This window comes from Halyomorpha halys, unplaced genomic scaffold, assembly GCF_000696795.3.
Source record: "Halyomorpha halys isolate HHAL.00 unplaced genomic scaffold, Hhal_1.1 Scaffold811.1, whole genome shotgun sequence".
In the NCBI taxonomy this organism is placed as follows: Eukaryota; Metazoa; Arthropoda; class Insecta; order Hemiptera; family Pentatomidae; genus Halyomorpha; species Halyomorpha halys.
The window spans coordinates 169,182-192,480 of NW_027116337.1; the positions used below are offsets into that span (position 1 = coordinate 169,182).

At 29.6% G+C, this 23,299-nt stretch overlaps 1 protein-coding gene across 9 annotated transcripts in view; it reads right to left on the reverse strand.

Annotated features, from left to right (window-relative positions):
* The window catches only part of LOC106686356 (uncharacterized protein CG43867), a 443,901-nt gene that overhangs the window by 56,219 nt on the left and 364,383 nt on the right, over window positions 1-23,299 (reverse strand). For all 9 annotated transcript variants that reach the window (XM_014429607.3, XM_014429605.3, XM_014429606.3 and 6 more), the window contains one exon: window positions 16,981-17,043. In XM_014429607.3, the coding sequence (XP_014285093.1) occupies window positions 16,981-17,043 (63 nt within the window). The remainder of the gene's footprint in view (window positions 1-16,980; window positions 17,044-23,299) is intronic.

The following is a 23,299-nucleotide window of genomic DNA, read 5'->3' on the forward strand; positions in this document are numbered from 1 at the left end:
AATATAAAACTATGAAAGGATTTGACAACTACCTCATGGAGGGGGGAGGAAAAATATTTGATCCTGGTTGAAAAAAGCTTTTAGAAGAAATGCTATTATACATAGAAAGTCGTATGGGATAAGCAACCCAAATATTTTTTTTTTATAATAATTTATAAGCTATATCGATTTTTTTTTCATTTTACAGCAAAACCAAAGGCTCTATCTATATCTAATAGTAGTATAGAGAACTGTGTGGGTATATGTAGCAAAATAAAAAAAAAAAACTACCGGTACAGCTTATAAAACATAATAAAAAAATATCATAATAAAAAATATTAGTTTTTTATCGCATATACTGGTTTAATTTACATGGTTAAATCATAATAACAATGTGTACGTATATACTCAATTTTAACTAAATACATTTAGATTACCTAATCGTGTGTATACACAACTATCTTCTGAACCTTCTATTCCGAAATGCTAACCTACGTTTATTTACAAATTTAATCTTAAATTTTTTTGAATGGGTAAGTAATCGACTTGATTTACTAATTACTTAATTGATTATAATTTGTAATTATTTAATATTTGAACTGCTTCAGGTTTGATTACTGATCTATAATTTTTATCTATAATCTCTCAAAATACTCATCTAAAATATATTAAACATACTTCATATTTATTATTTTATAAGATTATTTCTCGTTGAAATAAAATCTGTTCTCCTTTATGCTATTGTAAAATAAGAAATAAAGCCAACTTCGCCGCACAGCATTGTAGATATATATTCAAAAATTAAGATAGGAAATGGTTTCGAAAGAAGGAATGCGTTATTCCCAACTGGGAGGAAAGACTTCACTACTGCACTGCAGACCTGGCCTCACCGATGCCTATCTAAGAAAATCTTACATATACACACTTCAGTTATACGTATAGTTGAGAAAATGCTATAGGTTCTGAAATAAACCTCAATACACTATTAAAACTTATTTTGTTTTACATCATAGTTCAATGGTTTTTCATTATCTAATAAATTTCTTAATATAACACTCGTATTCAACTAAAAATTAGTAATTCAAAATTTAATGATATAATTTAATATTTTTGACAAACTAATTTTGAAGCGGAGTAAATCCAGCGTTCATTATATATGATGTATTATTTCGTAATAATTTTCCTTTTGAATTCATTATTTTTTCAAAGTGAGATTTATGGCCATTTGAATCATTTATAATAAATCATATTTAATCACATATCGTATTTATTATTGGGTGGTTTATAACTTTTTATCATCATTACGACACATTTCTTCCTTTATTATAACTACAGCTTCTCCATTATTGGAAAAGTAACTGACGGTACCATGTCTCATAAATCGCCTGACTGATATTCCTATTTTTTTTTTACGGAACGGCCTTTCAAGACCATTTTATTTTTTTATTTATATTTATATTTATTTTATTTTTTCCAATATTATAAAGATTATTAATTTTAAATAGTACTGAATCTAAGTCTAAGTATATGCTTGTTTAATACTCGTAATCTTTCTGTAAATATATTTATAAATATAAGATTCTTTTCTATTTATATATTTCTGTTATAGTTTTTCCTAAAACCATCTGTTACCATCTGAAAAATGAAATAATAAATGTAAATTTTTAACTGTGTTACGCTTAGTACGATGTGTTGCTTTTCATGAGATACGGGCTGGACTGATTTCGACCAAATTATTTCCCGTAGTAAAATACTATGTTTAAAGAAGGTTTTAAGTAGTATTACACTCAATACAAAATGGCAGAAGTTATTTTCTTTGCTTTTCACAGAAAACGACTAAATCAGTTTATAAAAAAAAGGAATAAAAAAATTTCACATTTTAAACCGAAATTTAAAATCAAATTGGCTGACGTTATGAATTGTATTTTACAAATAAAAAAATCAGAATTATAGGCTAAAAATTAATTAGGAGTGTCGCTGAATAGCTACATCCATACGCGTACCATAGGTTGAACTTAAGGGCGAGATTAGCAACGACAATTATGATCTTATTTACTTCGTTGTACATTGTGTAGAACTCAGGGGGCGAGGATGTATCTCGTATGACCAGGTTTTCGTACGTGACCTGCTCCAGAGACAGGAGATCTAGAAGCCGTCATTCAATACTTAGGAGGAACAGATAGACAATAGTTTATCAGAAGGCTAGGCGTTAAAACCACAATAAATGTGTTGTTTTTTTTAAACCATAAAGGTAACTTATAAGTAACATACCTATCATACCTATTAACATTGACACATAAAAATCAATATTCTTCAGAATAAGAAATATCGAAAAGAGGAAAAAATATTGATTAAATGATCCAAGCTCTGGTGATGTTTCTGGGATAACGCTGATAAAACTACTCAATTTTATTCCTGCACAACGGAGAAATAACCACGTAGTTTTATCTAAACCATTTATCTTATAAGTATTTCGTTTGTCTTATTTTTATACATAAATTAATTTCCGTATTTATCACTACATAAGTTATGACGTCGTAATAAACAAAATATATTCTTCTTAAAGAACTTTTTATCACGGCATTAAATAAAATGAACTACTCTTCCAAACACGGGATGATTTCTAATAAAAATAAACGGTCCTATTTTGTTATAATTGTAACATATAAAATTATTATTACCGATACCCACTTACTTTTAGGGTTGGATCGAACGTGCTAATTATGGTACAATGTCCCTTTAACCGTTCAACCTCCATTTCAGTGGCCACAAAGTCAAAAAGAATCAAAAAATTGTAAATTCTACTCCATACCAAGAAACTTTTGGTATTGATGAGACCTAAAAATATCCGAAACTGACAAAATTAATCCGAGTAATTTATGCAGAACAGTCTTCACAAATAGTTTTAGCAGGCGAAGTGGCATCCAAGGAAAAATACAAAACCTAATTATTATTTCAGATTTCATTGCGGTGATGTTATTATATTTTATGTTTAAAATTAATTTTATAGATTTGTATTCTTAATCTTTTGGATTGGAGTTCGATCAATGGGAAAATTCTCCACAAGATTGTATCATGTCAATTTATCACTAACTGCAAATTTACTTGTTGTATATATTTTTATACAGTTGTAAATAACAATAGATAAATTAAAACAATAAAAACTTTGGGCGTGTGTTGAAATCAATAAACGATATTTTTTTATTTGGAAATAAATCAATAAAACCTTAAAACGGTATTAGAAATTATTCATCAAAGAGAAGAATTGATTTTTTTTTTCTTAATTAATTCGAATAAGCATTCTTTAAGAGGCTTATTATCATAAAATTTTACAAAAACTCCCTGATTTGTATGTATGTATGTATATATATATATGTAAAATTTTATGATAATAAGCCTCTAAAAGAATGCTTATTCGAATTAATTAAAAAAAAAAATCAATTCTTCTCTTTGATGAATAATTTCTAATACCGTTTTAAGGTTTTATTGATTTATTTGCAAATAAAAAAATATATATACATATATTAAAAGCATAAAAAAATTTTTGATTTGACTATCTATGTTTTTTTACCAAAAATTTCCACTGTGATCGATTTTGTATTTCACAATCGCAAATATTTGCAAGGCAGCTAAGAATCAACATAAAACGTTGTTAAGCCGAGATGCTCTGTGACCCTGGACCTAAATGACAGGGTTTCTGATACTATTTTTAATGACCTTTAAGAAGCGAAGAAATAACAAGAGTAAATAACAAGAAATATGCAAATGCTTGACGTATCTGCCTCGGTTACTGTAATTAAAGCGTGATTATGCTATGGAAATACCAGTTAGCATAGGGCCTATGTGCATACTTGGCGGATGACGACATCGATCCAGATGACGCCCACAAGTCACGCTTTGTCCGTAATTTTGTTTTAGTCATACTAGAGTGAAAGAGGTAAACTAAATGATTAGCCTCATTAACAATTTAATATAATCTATCAGCTAGCATCTGTTAACTGTCACATGTATACACTTTTACATTAAACTGTCCTAGCATATCTAGTGTAATAGTATATGGGCAGGGAAATCTTGGGCTAAAGATATTGTAGTGCTTTGATTATTTCTGAACTTTAAATTGATTTGATTTAAAGTTTTTAACCTAATTAACAGCAATCGCCATTATTTAACTTAGACACAGTGTAGGGAATAATAGACAAAAACCTGAATTTTAATTCTGTTGTATTTAATTTCCAACTCCCTAATTCCATTAAAAAAAAAATTAGAGCATCAGAATTGAAAACTATGATATTACTAAAAATACTACTTTTTAAAATACTATTTTTACTACTTTCACTAAAAATAATATTTTTATTTTGATTGACAAACGCAGTTGTAGTATTGTAAAAGCTTTCTGGAAACCCAAGTTTTACAACTCAAGAAAAATAAAATATAAACGGGAGTAAAGAGATTTCGTGACGCGAGATAAAATAGAAATAGTGGAGAGAGGGGCAACGCTGGTCAGTTTTACAGTTTATAATTTTATATTGTAATAGGAGAGTAGGAGATTACAGTAGATCAACCAACCCAGCAATGTCGGTCCCATTGCGTAACTCCTTTAAGCTTCTACTTTCCTGTTACAATAACAAATATTTTCCACTAGAATTGACTTAAGAAATGACTTTACCATCGTAATTATTATTATTAATTCTGGAACTATTCTTTATAGTGAGAAATAATTCAAAATTCTATCTTAACGCTAAAAAGTATTAAAGAATTATAATGAGTTTTTGGACATTTGAATTAAAATATCTTGAAAATTGAAAATTAGACTTGCATAGTTTAAGCAAGGGAAATGTGTAGTATTTCATCCTTATTGTAATGAACTATAATTCCAATTTGTATCATGATGCTACACTGAGTTATAGAGGCAAAAAGTGAAAAAGATAGTGTCAAGAACCAAATTCTGAGGGGTGGTTAAATTAAAATATATTAAGTTAAATTAAAATAATTATTGTAATACGTTTGAAGTTAGGGTAAACACCTAAACTTCTGTGTGTTTAGCATGTTCATGTCATAAACACATTCATATTGTTAGGATAAATTTAGTTAAAAGAATGTTTATATTTAAGGTATACTTAATCTAAACATTCAATAGATTTTCCACAAGATAAATTACTTTTAAGAATGATAAACCCACCAGTGTACACTACAACAATTGACACAGTATGAGCAATACATATTGAAAATATTCAATCAAATGTTTATATTTCATATCCTAGCTGTCACAAGCCAATCATATCAATATTTACTAATTGTACGAGTGATAATGTAAACTACAATTTCAATAATGAATTGTATAATTTTTAAAAAAAACATGATTTAACAATAATAATTACATTAGAAAATAAAATAAACAAAAAATTTATAATATTTTTGTAAAATAAATATCTTAATATTATTAATAGATTTTTTTATTACTTTATTTCATTTCAAGAAGTTTCATTTCCGTGGGCCCGTGTAAACTGGCCAATTCTCTGACTGCCACAATTTTTTTTTTAATTTGAACTTTTTAAACAAATATAGAATTCTCATAGAATAGTTATAACCCTCCTTTTTAGAATAGACCTATTAGAAAAGAAATAATAGAGAAGAAACCTAATCACAATAACCGATTAATATATTAAGAAAATACTAATGCAATATCGGAGAGTAACTCTGAAAGAAGCCATAGTTAATACAGGTATAAGCCGACTACTTTAAGCCGCTTCGTAGCTGACTTGCCGATTACTAACCAGATATATTAAAAATGAAATCCTTTAAGCGTTACACAATAATTGAATCGTATAATATTTGGAAAATTATTTTCATCAATAACTAGGAGAACCATCATAAAAGCTAAGGATAGTTATTATATGTCTATAATAAAAAGGTTGTTGTCATCTCTAAGTAATAAAAATGCCACTGACATCCTTAATCTCTCTAGCTAATCTTAACCTATCTATGTACATATTTATTAATATAAAATAAAAAAGATACAATGAACATAGAAATGCATCAAAACCGTAATTAATTTAGAGACAGAAATGGCTTATATCAAGTTATAAATAAGCACAGCAATCTTGACCATGGTTAAATTAACTTTTCAAAATCCTATTGTTAATTCCACTGCTTGAGTTGGGCAAAAGTTAGCTATAACTAAAAACTAAAAACAAGAGTTAAATTAGCTGTAGTTGTTTTAGAAACTAAAATAATGGTTAGTTGTTATTTGTTCGCTTATAACTAATTTTTAGAACTAAATTAGCTATTATCTGAAATAAGCAACTATATTTTTTTATTAATGAAGCATTAGCTAGTTCATGTAAATTCAACATTTCAATAATTAATCTATAATCATAATCAAAGATTTAAACTGTACATCCCATACGTGCATCATGCTGTTACGCATGGAGTATGTACGCAAATAAACGCTTTTTGCAGTTAATTGCAAGAGTTAATTTGCAAAAGAATAAAAAAAAAAGAGATAAAAAGCTAATTTCTCAGGTATTCAAAACTACTAAAAAAAAAAAAAGAAAGGTATCATTGTTGCTGAGTAGATTATTACCGTAAAAGGATTTTTTTTTTTTTTTTTTTTACAAATAACACATATTTTAAAACATTAAAATATAATGTAGGCGTTACAAATTATCTTTGAATATATATAAAAATCCCCCCGTCGTAACATACCAATTTGATGTTATGCAAATATTACATTTTTTTTCCAAACCAATGTAATTGGATAACATGAAGACATGACTATTAGCTTAGGCTGTATTATCTTTAGGGGTGGGAAAAAGTACGAAACATCGTTCGCTAACGAAAGAAAATTCGTTGTTAAAGGATGTATTTCTTTCAATAGTTGTTTTTCCTGTAATGTGGTAGGCTGTACCATTGGCGCCGCGGTTCGATTTTAAATCATAATTTTTATACTGGGCAATATTTAATTTTTGATTGTGAGCAAATGCTCCAACATGCATTCCATGGTTATGTCCATGAGTGTGATCAGTATAGTAACATATAAATATACCTACTACCAACCTTAGTTAAATTGTCTTTTTATGTCTTAGAACTTCTAGACGTGTCTACATTTCAACAGAAATGTGTCTTAATCATTCATGTTATGATTATGTTCTGATTTTTGGGAGTGCAATAGATTTTGGGTAGGAATTAGAATGATATTTCCGACCAATCGGAACTCCAATCTGGGGCAGTCTCCATTTTGTTTCTCTTTATATCCCACCGTCAGAACGGTAAAACAGTAAACTCTTTTATACAAAAATAATAATAATACGTTAACAGAAGACTATATCGCAGTAATAGTAAAACTAAAATTTGATCAGGCAGAAGTTATTAAATTAATAGATAAAGAAAAATATGTATTTGGACATCAATTGGTAAATACAAAAAATATTTTTGACTGAAAAGCCGACCCCTATTTCTAAACAGCTTTCGTATTTTATACTTCAAACACTTTAATTTAAACTTCAAATACCATTTATGTATTTTTTGAAGGCTTTCCTGTAATTCCAAAATGATTTGTGTTTTTCTTCATCACTATAAAATAAAATAGATTTGGCACATAAGAAAGCTCGGATCGAACGCACCATTCGCACTTTTCTTCCACTTTGCTGCTAGTTCCTTGCAAGCAGTCCCCTGTTAGTTCTTCTCCTCGACGTGCTAAGGCTTTCAAATCTCTCGATTCTGCTTTCTAGGGTACCTGTTGGAGCCCAGGTTTGGCATCCGTATATCAGAATTGGCTTCATCATAGCATTGTACAACCTAAGCTTCAGATTTTCAGAAATTCTTCAGGATTCCAGTATTCATGACAGAGAGAAGAAAGCTCTGCTGGCACAATGTTATACGCTGGTCTCTCTCAGTCCAATGATTATTTATTACGGTTATTGTGGGGCCGAAGTTATTGAAACTCGTCGTTAGTGTAGCTTTTTCCACTTACAACCATATCATATATTATATTTCATTTACTTGCAAGCAGATGTCCTTTACTTCAAATATTAGGGTTTTAGCAAGTCTTCTTAGGACCACAATGTCGTCCGCGTACGATAGGATCTTACATTTCATTCCAACGTGAATCTCACCATTATCGCGTTGTATTCTTTAAATCACTTTTTCTAGGGCTAGACATGGATGCGAGCCCATCTCCCTCTCTCAGACCTGTTCTGTCTTCAAAGGCTTCGAATATTTCACCTAGTACCAGGACTCCGCATATAGAATCATTTGTACACTCTTTTGTCAGTCCTACTGACATCTCGGAAATCCACAGCTGTCTTGATAATTCAAAGACAGTTTCTGTCAACGGAATCATAGTCTATTTTAAAATCAACAAATAGGGCGTTCATCTATTTCCCATCGTTTTTCGATTATCTGTTTTAGGATGAAGATCTGGTCTATCATGCTCTTCCCTCTCAACAACCCTGGTTATTGGTCGCCTAATATGTTCTCATAATACCGAGATATCAGATTTAGGATTATTGGTCATAATCGTGTAGGCCATCGGAAGGAGTGCTATATAATATAATTACAGATAATTGCCTCACTCATACCTGAAGCCCTTCTTTAGGACAGTAGATTAGGCCTGGGACTTATGCCTTTGGTATCTTTTCCTCCTCCCATATTTTATAGATTAGTTCGAATAGCCTGGCTCTTAAAGTAATTTTTTATTTATTTAATGTATTCAGTGGCTCTACAGCTCTTGCAGGGCTTTGACCTCTGAAATTTTATTCGACCACTCATTTTTGTTTGCGGCATATCTCCTCTATCTTCTTACTCCTACCCGGCACAAGTCTTCACAGCCATCTCAGACGAGGTCTTTGTTTTGGTAGTTCAAACAGCATCTTAGAGCCAATGAATATATGTACATATTATAAGTATAATGCTCCGGACGGATTTTTTCTTCAACTATAAAACCTCAATTTAGAGAGGGTTGATTATTTTGTTTAATAGTTCATTTTCCAAAAACAAATAAATAATCATAATCTTCCAAGGAGATTCTTTTTTCTTTCCCTATTTCAATATATTTCTGTTTTCTGAATACAATTATATTCATTTGCTATCTCAATTTTTTTTTTTTATAAATGTTTAGTAGTAAGAAATATTAACAAAAAATAAAGAGTATATATTTCTTTAAAGGGAATAACTCTAACGATCCAGACAGAAAGACAACCGAAAAGAGAAACCCCTTGAACCGTAAAGTAAGAGCCAAGACAGAGCACAATCTGTTGTAGTGTTGTCCTCAGCCCATTTCCCTTGGAGATCTACAGTCCCAGAGCTGCCTTTCGATCCTGGTTGTCTCCATTCCTTTCTGTATCGTCACTCCTTCACGGTGGATCAGCTACCCAATCAGAGTTTGTAGGTCCTCCCCAACACCTATTTCCAGGATAACATAAAAATGTCCAAGATCAAGGAAAGGGAAGAATGGTGAGTGAAAACAAAAACAAATTATTTTTCTTCACTTTCTTCAAATTATTTTGTTGACCGGTTTTATTGTTTTGTTTTTTTATATTTTTTAAGTTAATTTTATTTTGATAGTCATCCATTAATTTTATTCTATTATACTATTCAATGTTTTAATTATCTAATTTCACAACCTGGCTTGAATAAAAAGGTTACCAAGGTTTACGACAATAAGCCTTCCTTAGTAAATAACAACACAGATATATTATTTACAATAATATTTCAACATAAAAAAAAAAAAAAAATTATTTTTCTCGATGGTAATGTTTACTATACAGACATATCTCGGAAGATACATTCCTTATTTAAAAATGCGTTTTTGTAGATAAATACATTTTTCTATCAGTCTAATACTATTACAAAAATGCAAAACATTAACAATAAAATATAGGCACACAAATTTATCACACTGAAATTAAATTTACTCCTAATAGTCGTTCAGGAGCCAAGCTACGTCAATATTGCAAATGTATTCAGTTAAAATTAGTTAACAATTTGTGATGACACTGGAGCAATTAGAATTTCTCTGCTTAGATTTCCATAATGGTTTTTGATCGAGTATCATGCCAAGGTTTGTCACAAATGAATATTCATGACTGACCAGCTGCTATGGGGGAGCGGAAAGGGTTGGTTACTGTACACACAATCGGCTTTGTACGACGGCTGGGGTGCCAAACTGTAAGCGTCACGAGTTTGGCGAACCAGTCTGATAATGGTAAATGATTTTAGGTTCTTAAAAGTAAATGAAATTTAATCTGGAAGCGAAAAATAAATCTAAAATTAGGAATGAAACTTTATGAAAAATAATTGTTAAATAAGCAATAAGATTTTTTTTTTATTTATTGAAATTTACAACCAAATTAAATAAAAATATATGAAGGGAATGTGACGCGAGTTCGATTACAAGATACAATTTTGTGAAGAATCTACCCATTGGTAGAACTCCAAAAAAATGTTGGCTAAAGTTTTAAAATATAGCCCATAATTTTATATAACTAGACCTATCTTTAAACTTCATAATAGACAGAAAAAAAAAACGTAGCATTCGAATTAAAAAATATGAATCTTAAAATTTTAACGAATTCATTAAATACGTTCTAATTAGATATCTAGTTAGATATAAATTTCAAAAACCTTAAGAAACAATAGTATTATTGGTGGATGGAGTATTATTGCGAAGCTGGTTGTAAAATTTTGAGCGAATCTTGAAATTGAATATATTAATTATCTGTAGATAGTTTTAGGACCAACCTATATTCAAATTGATAGTTTGTTATTTTTACTTGGTTAGTATTCCCTTAAGCTAGAACTAGCTAAAACTCACTTACCAAAGCAGTTTTTTTGAATTTTCATAATCACCAACAGATAATAAATGCACCAGCCTTCAAGATTCACTCAAAACTTTACTTGAGAATAAATATATTTAAGAAATTTGGGTAGTAAGATCGTTATATATATGTTCTTGTTAATGTAAATATTTTTATTGGTCTTATTATTTTATGTATTGGGCACCAATGAGAATATACCAAAAAAAAAAACAAAAAAACAAACCAACCTGACCCACCCACCCTAGGCCAAGAATATCATGCCACTCCTCAATCGTATGATCTCGAGCATCCTGAACGAGGCTTACTTTCGAGCCTCATAAACCCGAGCTCATATTATAATAACTTCTACACAATTCTTTTATACACTAATAATTTTCATATATTTTAATATTTTTAGCTCCTAAAGCCGTTTAATTAGATTAGGTAAACAATCTGAAATAAAATATCCCTACAATAATACAAGGGACTTCAGGACTACAGATCAATACATCCTGTGCAGATTCAATCTTGGTAGTGAGGCTTATGGATATATAGTGTAGATGGTGCCCAACAAAGCACAGGCTAATAGAGCAAGGGCTAGGCTAAGGTTGAGTGCTTGCTTTGAGGCGGCTTGACCTAATTCCGTCTCAAATCGATATTAAAGACTTCTCTCTTTCGTCTTTCTTCAGCCTTTGGTCCATATATTGCCCATGATAAAAGTTCCAAAGGCAGTTCTATAGGAGAGAGAACGGCAGGACACCGTCAGCAATAATACTTTTGAGCGTCAGATCTCCATTCATTGATTGCTTGCTTCAAGTGGAACAATGCCAGCCAGGAAAACAGCAGTAGGACAATGGTTCATAAAGACTCCAATGTGAAATCCATTCAGGTTTTAAAATTAATTAACTAATTCATTTTCGTTAGGCATTATCATAATAAACGTATAAATTGTAGATATGAGACAGCGGTAGTTAGAACATTTATTGATCTGAATGCCTAGTATCAAACAATTAACGTCAGATGTCGTTTCGGAAATTCAGGAAGTTTTTTCAATTCTGGCTAATAATCGTGAAGGTCAATAGTCAAAGGTTTTACCAGTGAAACTCTTTCTTGCACTTTCATTTTCATTGTTTTAAGATCGTTACTATTAATTTTCTCAAAATTACTTAATGGGCTTAAGCCTCAGAAATAACACTGGCTTTACTATCCACAGTAATTCTTTTCTATCTTCTTCTACGTTGTCCAGCTGGGGTCTTCTACAGAGGTACGACCCACCCTTGGCAAACGTTTATCATCCATCTTCTTTACGTTTCAGGCCTACGTTTAGACGGCACTTCTTAACATGTCGAAGACATAGTCTAGGACATAGACATTATAGTGCTCATATATATATATATTTTATTCGTCACTGATCATTTACTCCCTTGGGACCAAATATTTTTCTCAGGATTTTCCTCTTCCAAATTGCCAGAAGTCTCTCGCTTTTCTGGGTCAAAGTTTACGCTTCACACCTGGAGGTAAATCTGACCATTTAGTATTTATATACATTTTTATCTAGTTTTATAATAATTTTATTAAATGTCCAATGGTGGTTCCTAATAGTTATTATTACAATATTTAAAAAATTTAAGATGTTGAACTCTGTAATAGGAATACTTCGAGAAGCAAGATGTCAACATTTTCCACTGGAGTGACGCTGAAGGTTTACTACGCAATCTGCTTCTGTACTTGATTACTTTTAAAAAGAAACAAGGTACTCCAGAGAGAAAAGTTCATGGAATCCGGTTCGATTAACACAATAATATTTTTATATTTTATATGATTCCTAGATTTACTCAACCATGAAACTAGTAACAGACACTATTCAGGGTATGAAATAGGCTATTGGAGTCCTGATCTCACTGGTTCTGTAGAGTACATTTAATGGTGAGTAAAAAATCATAACATTCAATTATGTCTCTATGGCAATATTTGACTACTAATAATAAAAATACTATATTTTCAAACTTTAAATTAAAATACAACAAAAATTAAACAAATATTTCAATGTGATATTAAAGTTTATAGAATTATCGTTTGTATAAAATAATTTTTACCCGGAAAATGAATAATAATAACAAATAATTTGCACGAAGATGTATGTAATAACAGACTCAGAGATGTCACACAATATTGAGTATTTTATTACTTATTATCAGTTCAGAATCCCGCATTCAATGAAATATGTGTAATATAATACCAGTAGAAACATATTTTATAACACAATTTAGGCAAGTGTAGTAAAATAAATTGGGCGGACAAAACATACCCTGAGGCGTGCTATCTTGGCTTCCATCCCTTCGAGTTTTGAGTCCCTTAACAGGCTAAGACACGAGCACAAACTGGATCACCGTAACGAGACTATGCCTAATGCTGGAAACTGAATCATTTCCACGCTTTCCTCCCCACTTTAACCCCCTTGAGTTACGCAACTACGTGTAACTTCACTCTACGCTGTCATAACAGGATCAATGTTTACAACGCAAGTGGCAAGATGCGTTTCAGTTGGTTTTTGAACAAATCTTTGCCATTCTTTATTTTTTTGCAACCTAATGAGTTTAGTCATATTTATATCAACGAAATATTATAGAATACAACAAAAAATATCAAAGAATAAATCCCTCAAAGCGAGGCATATGAAACTAAAACATTCTACCCCTCATCTGTTATTTCAAATTAGTACATACAGTTTCCGTGTTCACGTTGAGTTCTGGAGAATTACCTTCCTTTGAACAGGCATAATAATTTTATTAATATGTACATAGGTACCGCATGTCAAACTGGATGGGAGTATCACCAAATGAGGCTGATGTTTAGAGGATTCGTATCCTATCATTAGCGCAGTATATTAAGTGTCTAACTACTTTGTCCAATTATAATTATGAAAACCACTGTGGCAGTCTTGGGGCTGGTCGACAAAAAAAACTTCTAGAAATAATACATTAACATTTTATTAATGATGATCAAGCGTTCCCTCTTATAAGGGTTTTCGCTTAAGGCACAGAATATTGGTTCCATAATAATAATAATAATAATAATTAGAATCGAACAGCTATTTCTGAAGTTAATTCCACAAAAAAAAATGTTTATATCTTAATAAGAGCTCATACTCTTATATTATGAGACGAGCTCACGCAATCGGAACGGCACTGCTAGATCGAAAAAGCTCCTCTAACCTCCTGCTATCCTATTACAATATACAAATGTTTCCATTAGAATTGACCCTCCAACCACTTTAGTTACTATTGTCTATAGCTTATACCACTTTTGTTTTATTGATAGATTTCATTGAGGTATAATTAGTTACTTCTATTTCTATGACGCTAATTAAAAGCTATCCAATTTAAAATCGTAGTGTTATAATACTAATTTCAATAGAATTTTCGATAATATTCAATGACTAAATAAAAGGCAGCTTGAGATTTGCTGTAAAGAGAAATAAATAGAACAGCTCCCGTAGGTACTCGCTGTGATCCTGTTAAAATTCAGCAAAATCCACTTTGACTAAGAGGCTACTGTGAGCAGTGATATTGTATTTCACTGATGGGAAAACTTATGTATTTAATATTTTTTATAAAATATTGTAAGTTATGACCTTTTTTTACATTACCCATGTCGTGGTGGATGGTGCGCGTTTTCTCTAAACAATAAACTGGACCCAAATTGTTTTTTCGCGGAGGATGGTGTTGAAACCTCGAAAGGGTACAGCTAGCTATAGTACAAGAGCCAGGCAGAAAAAAAGGCAGTTATTTCACCCCAATTTTTGATTACATTAATGAAAACTATGTATAATTAATAGTCAAAACTGATGAGTCTGTCAAGTATAGGTAGGGGGAATAAAAAATGGCGGGAATAAAAAATTTTCAATACCTTAAAAAACACAATTTTTCATTCGGAGCTCTATATCTTAAAAATTACCAAAACCACTAGAACATTTAATATACATTATTTAAAGAAGAGTAAATTTGCAAAAATATATAATATAATATATATAAAATATAAAAAATAGCCCTAATAGAGCTATTTACGTCCAATAGTTCTCGAGATACAGCTTTTTAAAAAGCAACATTTCATGAAAATGTACTGAAAGATGAGTAGTTAGTGAATTTATTTTGAAAAATCTATATCTCAGGAACTATATGACGTACAGATGTCTATTAGCACTCAAATTAAAGCTAGTATAATAGACTATAAAGATGTTTATGACCTTTACCTTCGTAGGAATAGTAGTTTTCATATTTGCTAAAATAAATTGATTTATAGTTGTTCGGGCAATAAGTTTGATTTATGAAAAACATCATTTCAGAAACCATTGGATGTACAGATGTCGGCCAGCGTTCAAATTAAATTTAGTTAAATTTACTACAAAATAATTAATAATGTTTATCTTTATAGGACTAGTAGTTTTTATGATATTTGACAAAATATACTCACAAAATGTTAATTTCTAGTTGTTTGTATAAAATGTTGGATTTTTGAAAAAAATAAATCTCTAGATTCATAAGACGCACATGTCTTCCAACATTCAAAATAAAGGAAATGTAACTTACTATAAAGTAGTTTATGACACTTATCTTCGTAAGGGTAGTAGTTTTTATGATATTCACATATAAATATAAATTTGACAATAAAAAATTTGTCCGAACAACTATAAATCATTTTATATTAGCAAATATCATGAAAACTAATACTCCTACGAAGATAAACATCATAAGCTACTTTATAACTCATTAAATTAGCTTTAATTTGAGTGCTAATAGACATCTGTACATCAAATGGTTTTGGAGATACAGATTTTTCAAAATAAATCCACTAACTACTGATCTTTCAGTACGTCCCATAGAACATTTTTATGAAATGTTGGTTTGTAAAAAGCTATATATCGAAAACTATTTAACGTAAATAACTCTGTTAGGGCTCATATCTTAGCAAACCTACTCTTCTTTAAATGATGTCCTCTTAGATTTTCTTTTGTTGTTGCTACCTTTTAAGTTCCGAATGAAAAATTTAATTTTTTTGTCGCTTTCAAACAGCCGCCATTTTTTATTCCTCCTACCTATACTTGGCAGACTCATCAATTTTGACTATTAATTATACATGGTTTTCATTAAAGTAATAAAAAACTGGGGTGAGATAACCGTCTTTTTTCTCCACTTGGGCTCTTGTACTAGTACGTTGTGCCACTCTTACGGACGTTAAATCACGAAATCATATCAGAGTTGAGTAAAAATTAGCGATAAATAAATTTTAATGAAAACGATGTTTATTTATTATTGAACCACTAATAACAAAAAATGTATCTATGATAATTTATTCATGATCTATTAATAACTATTTTTTCCCAGCTCTGGTTCACAATTAAAATACTCACTTTGTTTACAAAAAAAAAGAGATATTAATTTATATTCGGCAATGTTGTATCATAGGTTGAGAATGAAAAAGAGAAAGAAAATTACTTTAAATATCTTAAGTTTCTAATTGAATCATTTATTTTTTACAAAACCAATGATTAAAATTCTGATGTTGTGCGTGCATCACAAAGCTTTCACTTATCACCATCCTACTTCGAGTAGAAATTAATCCTTGCTAGTTTCAAAACAGTAATTTATTTATGATCCACTACGGTAATACTTCCTCTTATAATACTTTCGCATATATTACTAAAAATGAAAAGATGTCTATAGTTAAAAGAGGAAAATAGAAGAGGAAAACATTGTTGAACAGAAAATATTTATTTACAAATGCAATTTGTTAGTTGAACAGAAAAAAATTTATTTATAAATCCAATTTATTAATTCGTTTTTCAACACTGCAAAATATTTCTACTTTAATTATATTTATATTTATTTAGTATTTATATTTATATTTAAATTTGTAATTATCTAGTATTTATGTTTATGTTTATTTAGTATTTATATTTATATTTATATTTATCCACAAAGATTCCAATAACTTCAACACAACTCCAATCATAAAATGATTTTGGTTCCAAAAAAATAAACGTACACAAATTAGAATCGGAAATGCAAAATAAAATTCATTATTGAATATATAAATATTTCAAAATAAATAGTAAAGTAATAAAGTAATTTTCTTTTTATAATTAATATCATTATCGATATTTTCAATAAAAGAATAAATTAAATAATTATGAATATTTGCTTACCTTGTCCTCCGCTTCCTCCGCCCTGCTCTCCGCATCGATAACCCTCTGTTCGAGCTCCGAGAGCTGAAAGCAAATCATTTATTCATTAGATATATTTATCTTTGATTTTTTCAAAAGTGATTTATACAAATAATGTATATTTTATGCAGCTATCTGTTTAATGTAATACAAAGGCGGGGGCTTGTCCTGCGTGCGCAGATAGTTAATAGTACAACCCACTATCAATAAGTCCTTATCGTAGAAAAGAAAATGTTAGGTTACTCGAGAATAGGGACTGCAGTATCTTTCACTATCACTGTCACCATTTAACCCCCGCTTCATTACCACAATCCATTGAAGCATTAGCATCAGAGCCAAGAAGCATCCATTTTAAAATAGTTTTTATACTCATTTGTCCTAAGTATGTCTCCTCAGTTCTCAAGGCATCAACTAATTTTTATTTGACATATTTTCCACTATGAATTCCATCTGATTCCATTTCAGATGTAATAAATCTAAGAGAATTTTTTAAAGCCCATAGAACACTAAACTAGATCAATTTGCCTTCAGGCGTAATTTTTTTTATCAGTTTCTGCACATCTATGCGCAAATGGGGATGCCTCCTTTAACAAAGTGAAACTTTTTTTTATTATAAGTTTTCATAAACAATGTAATTTCCGGGTAAAGCCCAATCATTAGAAAATTGAACAACAATATGTAATGGAATATCATTCATTACAAATATAGTTAAATTGACAGCATTTTTATTCACAATATACTACAAATTTCTAGAAAAAACATGTTAAATCTATGAAGAAGTGTTAGTAGGATATTGCATGTAAATATTAAGGTTGTAAAATTGAAAATTATAATAACTTTAATCTTCCATAATTAGGATATATATATAGCTTCGTGTTGAGTTTCAAAATTATGTAAAATATGGGGTTAGTTCATGTATTTTTCATGTAAGTTCATTAATTTTTTTTTTGGCCTTTAATTTTTTTTTGGCCAGAAAATTAAAAAATATAATTAATATTTTTGAATTAATCAAAAAACAAATTTCTAAAAACGTTTCTTGATATAACAGATAAAATGGAGCATTATTCGATGTGCATCAATTATCATATTAAGTACAACGCCCTTATAAATTTATTGTTGCAATTTTAAGTACCTATAGATAAGAACGGACAATCCCTTCGCTTTGAACGGAAGTAATAGCCAGAAGTGGTGAGGCCTATTAAGATAAGATAAAGACGTCAGAAGGAAGTGACTATAAAATCAGTAGCTATAAATTATGGAGGCACGTCGGCGAAAGCCCACGGGAGGGTTGTGCGATTGCGCGAAATGGCCCGGGTTCCGCCAGTATCCGCTAGATATCAGCACTCGTTCAGGGAACGTTAGGGGATGAAGTTCAGTCGTGTTGATGTTGATTAAGACTAACGCCTATCGTAGCAGGGTCTTTAGAGAATGCTACGAGAAGCAAACGCACTCTGTGGATCCTCTACGTATTTCAGGGAGGACGTTCATCAGAACTAGAGGAACTAGGGCAGGCAAATTCGGCCACTCGGGTAGCCAGTGCCGCTCGATAGTGGCCCCTTTTTATCTGTCCCCACCCTCTGTGCCTCTGGGCTCTATTCTCCAGAATCTAGAAGTTGAAGATCTTCAAGAGCACGTAAAGGAAAATTAGCGGTGGGACATGGGCGTGAAATGAGAGATCGTTTAGGTTGATGTTTTTGAGTACGTTGAAAACTTTTCCGTGTATATTCATAAATAGCAGAAAATTTAATGATGATTCTTTTACTGACTACTTAAATAAATATTTAAACATCAATAATGAAGCATTTCCTAACTATGGAAAACTAAAAACACATAAGTACGTGGATACATTATTTAACACTTGAAAGCACTACCATAATATCATATTTCTTGAAAAGAGTTCAATTAAGTTGAATACATTATACAGAATGAGAATTGATTAATTACAAATTTAAATAAATAATGTAATTTAATTAATTATTGATAATAAATAAATAAAATATTTATTTCTAATTGACGTCCAAGAGGTCCATAAATTTTTTTTATTAGTTGGATGCAGAATCCTCATTTAGGCTTTGTGAAGTTAGACAAAAAATATTTAAGAGAATCAAAGATTATTTAAAAGAGAATAAATACTGATAAATATAACTGCAAAAAAAATTGAATGAAATAATTTAATTATAATAAATAAATAAAAATAGTAATCGATAAACCTTAGAAAATCTTCCCTGAAAGACACTATTTAACTATACCTATATTCTATATTCATATATAAAATAATATAGATAAATGAAGACACATTTCTATTCTAATAATATGATCTAAAGTTAGGTTAAATAATATTATGTTTTTTTTTTCATAAACTGGTTGATAAGCTAAATGAATATATTTTTACTTCCACTGTGAGTTTTTTGCTCAAAATACTTACAGATTCAGAGACCTCTAATCTATCATCAAATCTAAATCTCAGGTATATTATCTATTATCTCAGCGTTTTTTCCTTAATAAGATGCAAATATGCTGTAGCAAGTTAGTCCATTAGGTATAGTTAATCCTTTTTATGGTTTATGGTGATGTATTTGCTCATAATAGTCTAGCAATGGGAGGCAACGCACGTGGGATAACCGATTTTAATGAACTTTATTTGGTGAAACTATGTCAAAAAATATATGGATCTATTTGTTTTTTTTGTGTAGAATAAAAATAAAAGATTGTTGATTGTATTAAATGAGCTTAAATGTATAAAAATTACAAAAAGTCGTTTCCAGTAAAGTGGAAAAAATAATTTTTGCTTAAAAAAATTAAATCATTTTCAAATCAAGGAAAATTTCTCGAACGTTTTATTTTATATCTTTGGTTCTAATTTGTTTACGATTTATTTGTTCTAGTTTGTATGGTTTATTCCAAAACCCTTTCTAAGTTTCGTTTAGATTAGAAAGAAAATTGAGACATCCAGCCATTCATTTCAAATGCTACTCAGCCTTATTCTTATACCAATAAGTCTATTCAAAGTATCAAGGCAAAATTGAAGGGCACAGAAGACATGAAGGTATAGACATGTATTCTTTATTATGCTTAAAAACGAGATAGCTTTGGTTGATAGCTATGATGCACCAATAACAGTTTAGTATTGAAACATAATGTATTTGAATCCAATGAAGACAAAAGAATTATTTATAGAATTAATAATGCAAATTGTATTTGAACTTTTTTTTGCTCTATTTTTACAACCCATTACTTTCTATCTCGTTTGGTCGAATATGATTTTATGTTATGCATGTATTTCTATTATATTATTAATGCTATAAATAAACCAGAAAAAAATTGTACTATGAAACGGTAAATATTAATTCTTTACAAATGATGTAAAAACCACATAACAGTGCTACATATTCGCGATGTTTTCTATGCCATAGAACTGTTTATTGAGTTAGAAAAAGTTTTTAGGCGTGTATATATTTTTTTATTATAAATTTTCAGAGAAGCGGGTTGAGGTCGGAAAGTTGTTCTCCCCTGATTCCATGCTACAATTCTGTAACTTCAGGCTTTAACTTGTGAGTGGTACTTGCGGTAGAATCCCCCGACTTCTGAGATGATTACTGCTTTCTGAACTGAGAAATACATGGGGGTTCAAGTTATCATACGATGTTTCTTTGGATGGGGAAAGAGTTTTGTTGACTCACTTTTATTTATATGTATATTTAATATATAAGATACAATTCGATAATATAACAATAATTTTATAATATAATCTAAAATATTAAAATTAGTGTGGTAGAGAGTAAGTAATCTAAATCAAACAACATATTAATGAAAGAATGTATGAGCATAATAATGACATTAAAAATAAGGAACAAGAAACCAAGAAAACATCCGAGATCCAACGCGTTTTCCAAAATAAACATAGTTCTGGTTTTGAAAATGTGAAAGTAATTCTTAAGGAAGATAATTTTTTTAGAAAATTTGTTTAAGCAAATATAAAATCGGATTCAAAAAACTTTAACTACCATTATTCGGAAGTTATGAGTAAAATTAATATGTAGTAAATTGGAAATTATAATTTTTTTTAGATATTAAATAAAATCTTTAAAAAAGACAAATGAATAAAAAACTTTTGAAACAAAAAAATAAAATAAATTGATACAAGTGAAAGATATAATATACACTATTTTTAGAAAATTATTAAAAGACATTGTGATGTTAATTGATAAATATTTTTGGAAGATTATTGATTGACCGTGTGTATAGATGAATGGAATATCGTCAGGGTGCGGTAAAAAAAACTCAAATAGTAGAATTATACTACTTTATTGAGCCAACGTTTCGCCCCACGTTGCAGGGCTTCGTCAGGGCTGTTTTGACAAAGTTTGACTGCCGTTTAGATTTGACTACTATTTGAGGTTTTTTTTACCGGACCCGGACCATATACCATTCAACTGATAAATATTTTTGTTTTAAAGATAATTGACTTGGGCAAGTAGTCTGCAATAGGAAGAACAAATATTGATAACTTGCAGAAATCAATAGTAAGGTATGTTAGTAGAAATACAGTGTTATGTGTTGAGTGAATATTAACTAAATAATATGAATAATTTAGCCATTTCCTTGATAATGGCCTGAGTGCCGAAGCGTCAGAGGAAAATAAACTAAGCTGAGAGATAAAAATAATTAATATTGTAGAAAGAATATTAATCTCTTATATTTTATTTATTTAATAAATGATAATTTAAATATATGTTTAATATTATAAAATTTTTAATTATTAAAACTTTATATATATAAATGTCATTAGGCAACGTAAGAAATAATAATCATCATTAAACTATAAAATATATTTCTAATGTAATCATTATGATAGATTTTGTTTTCATCGATTCGTATAATATTCAAATCAGTAATTCCTGTTATAAGGTGATTTCAAAATGAAATATTTAAACAATTAAATTTTTTTTTAAAATTTTCAAACCTCTTTATTTTTATATATGGTTACAGAATACAAATATATAATACAAATCATTATATAAACAATTAGATAATATCTAAGTCCCGTTTATATACCGTAACTCCCTATACTAATATTGAGACGAGAGAGAATAAGTTAAGACATAAAGTCATTAGACTATAGCACTCGAGGGAACAAGCGATCAATCGAGGAAAGTGGTCTATTAATGCAAATTGATGGAACTACACTGGTGAGCTGGCGAGCTGCATCAACAGCCCTGTTACCATCAATTTTAGAATAATTGGCCCGTTTAGCTCCTGCCTTATAGGATATCCTGTCTTAATCAGCATCTTGTAATCTACCGATACCATCTACATGTGTTGCCTATAGGATCAATAGTTGTAAAAACAAAACATGTCTCTAGTACCATTTTCGAAGAATGACTAAATTTGATACATTTGACTGAAATCAAAAAGAAAACTTTATTCTATATTGAAATATTACAAATAAAAATGTAAAAAAAAAGCGGTTCAAATCGGTATTTTTTTATATGAAGAGGCACAGAGGGCAATTGATAAAGAGAAATTTTCAATTAAATAGAATCAATTTATTTTTACCGATTTTCTCTTTGCTAATTTAGAATGATGAAAATAACAATTCATCATGCAATCAGCATCTAAAAAATAAACAGGATAAATTGTGGTAAACAAATATTATAATTTATAATTATAATAAGCATTTCAGAGATATGAAACACCTTTATAGAAGATGATGTGGTGGAGATACTGCAATGAGATTTCAGTTAGCAAATAAAATTGAAATATTTATAAAGCATTGGCTAATGCTATTTAAGTGCTTCTTCAACTACTTGTGTGTATATATATTTTTTCATCTACGACATTTTCAAAAATTGCATTTAATTCATGGAATTGTTTATCCTTCTAAATAGCTTTTAGAAAAATTTCGAATTTTAATTTTTCATTCTATGTTATACAAGTAATTATCGATTTAATAAAAATCAATTAATATTTAGATTAAACTACCTAAAATAAATTAAAAACTAAATATAGCACTTCAAATTAATAATAACATATCTACAAAAAAAAAAAAATCAAGTATCTATAGCGCTAATATAAATGAAAAACACCATTAGGATAGCAAAAAAAAATTGTAATAAAAATTAAAAATCTTTCATTTCATCAAAAGTTAGATTTTTGAATTAGAACAGTATAGAATTGAGTATACCATATGTTCAATGATTTAAGGCTGAATACATATCATACATAGTATGAGTAACGTTAAAAATAAAATTTTTCAAATGCTATAAAATTTTCTAAGATTATTCTGACTTAATATACAAAT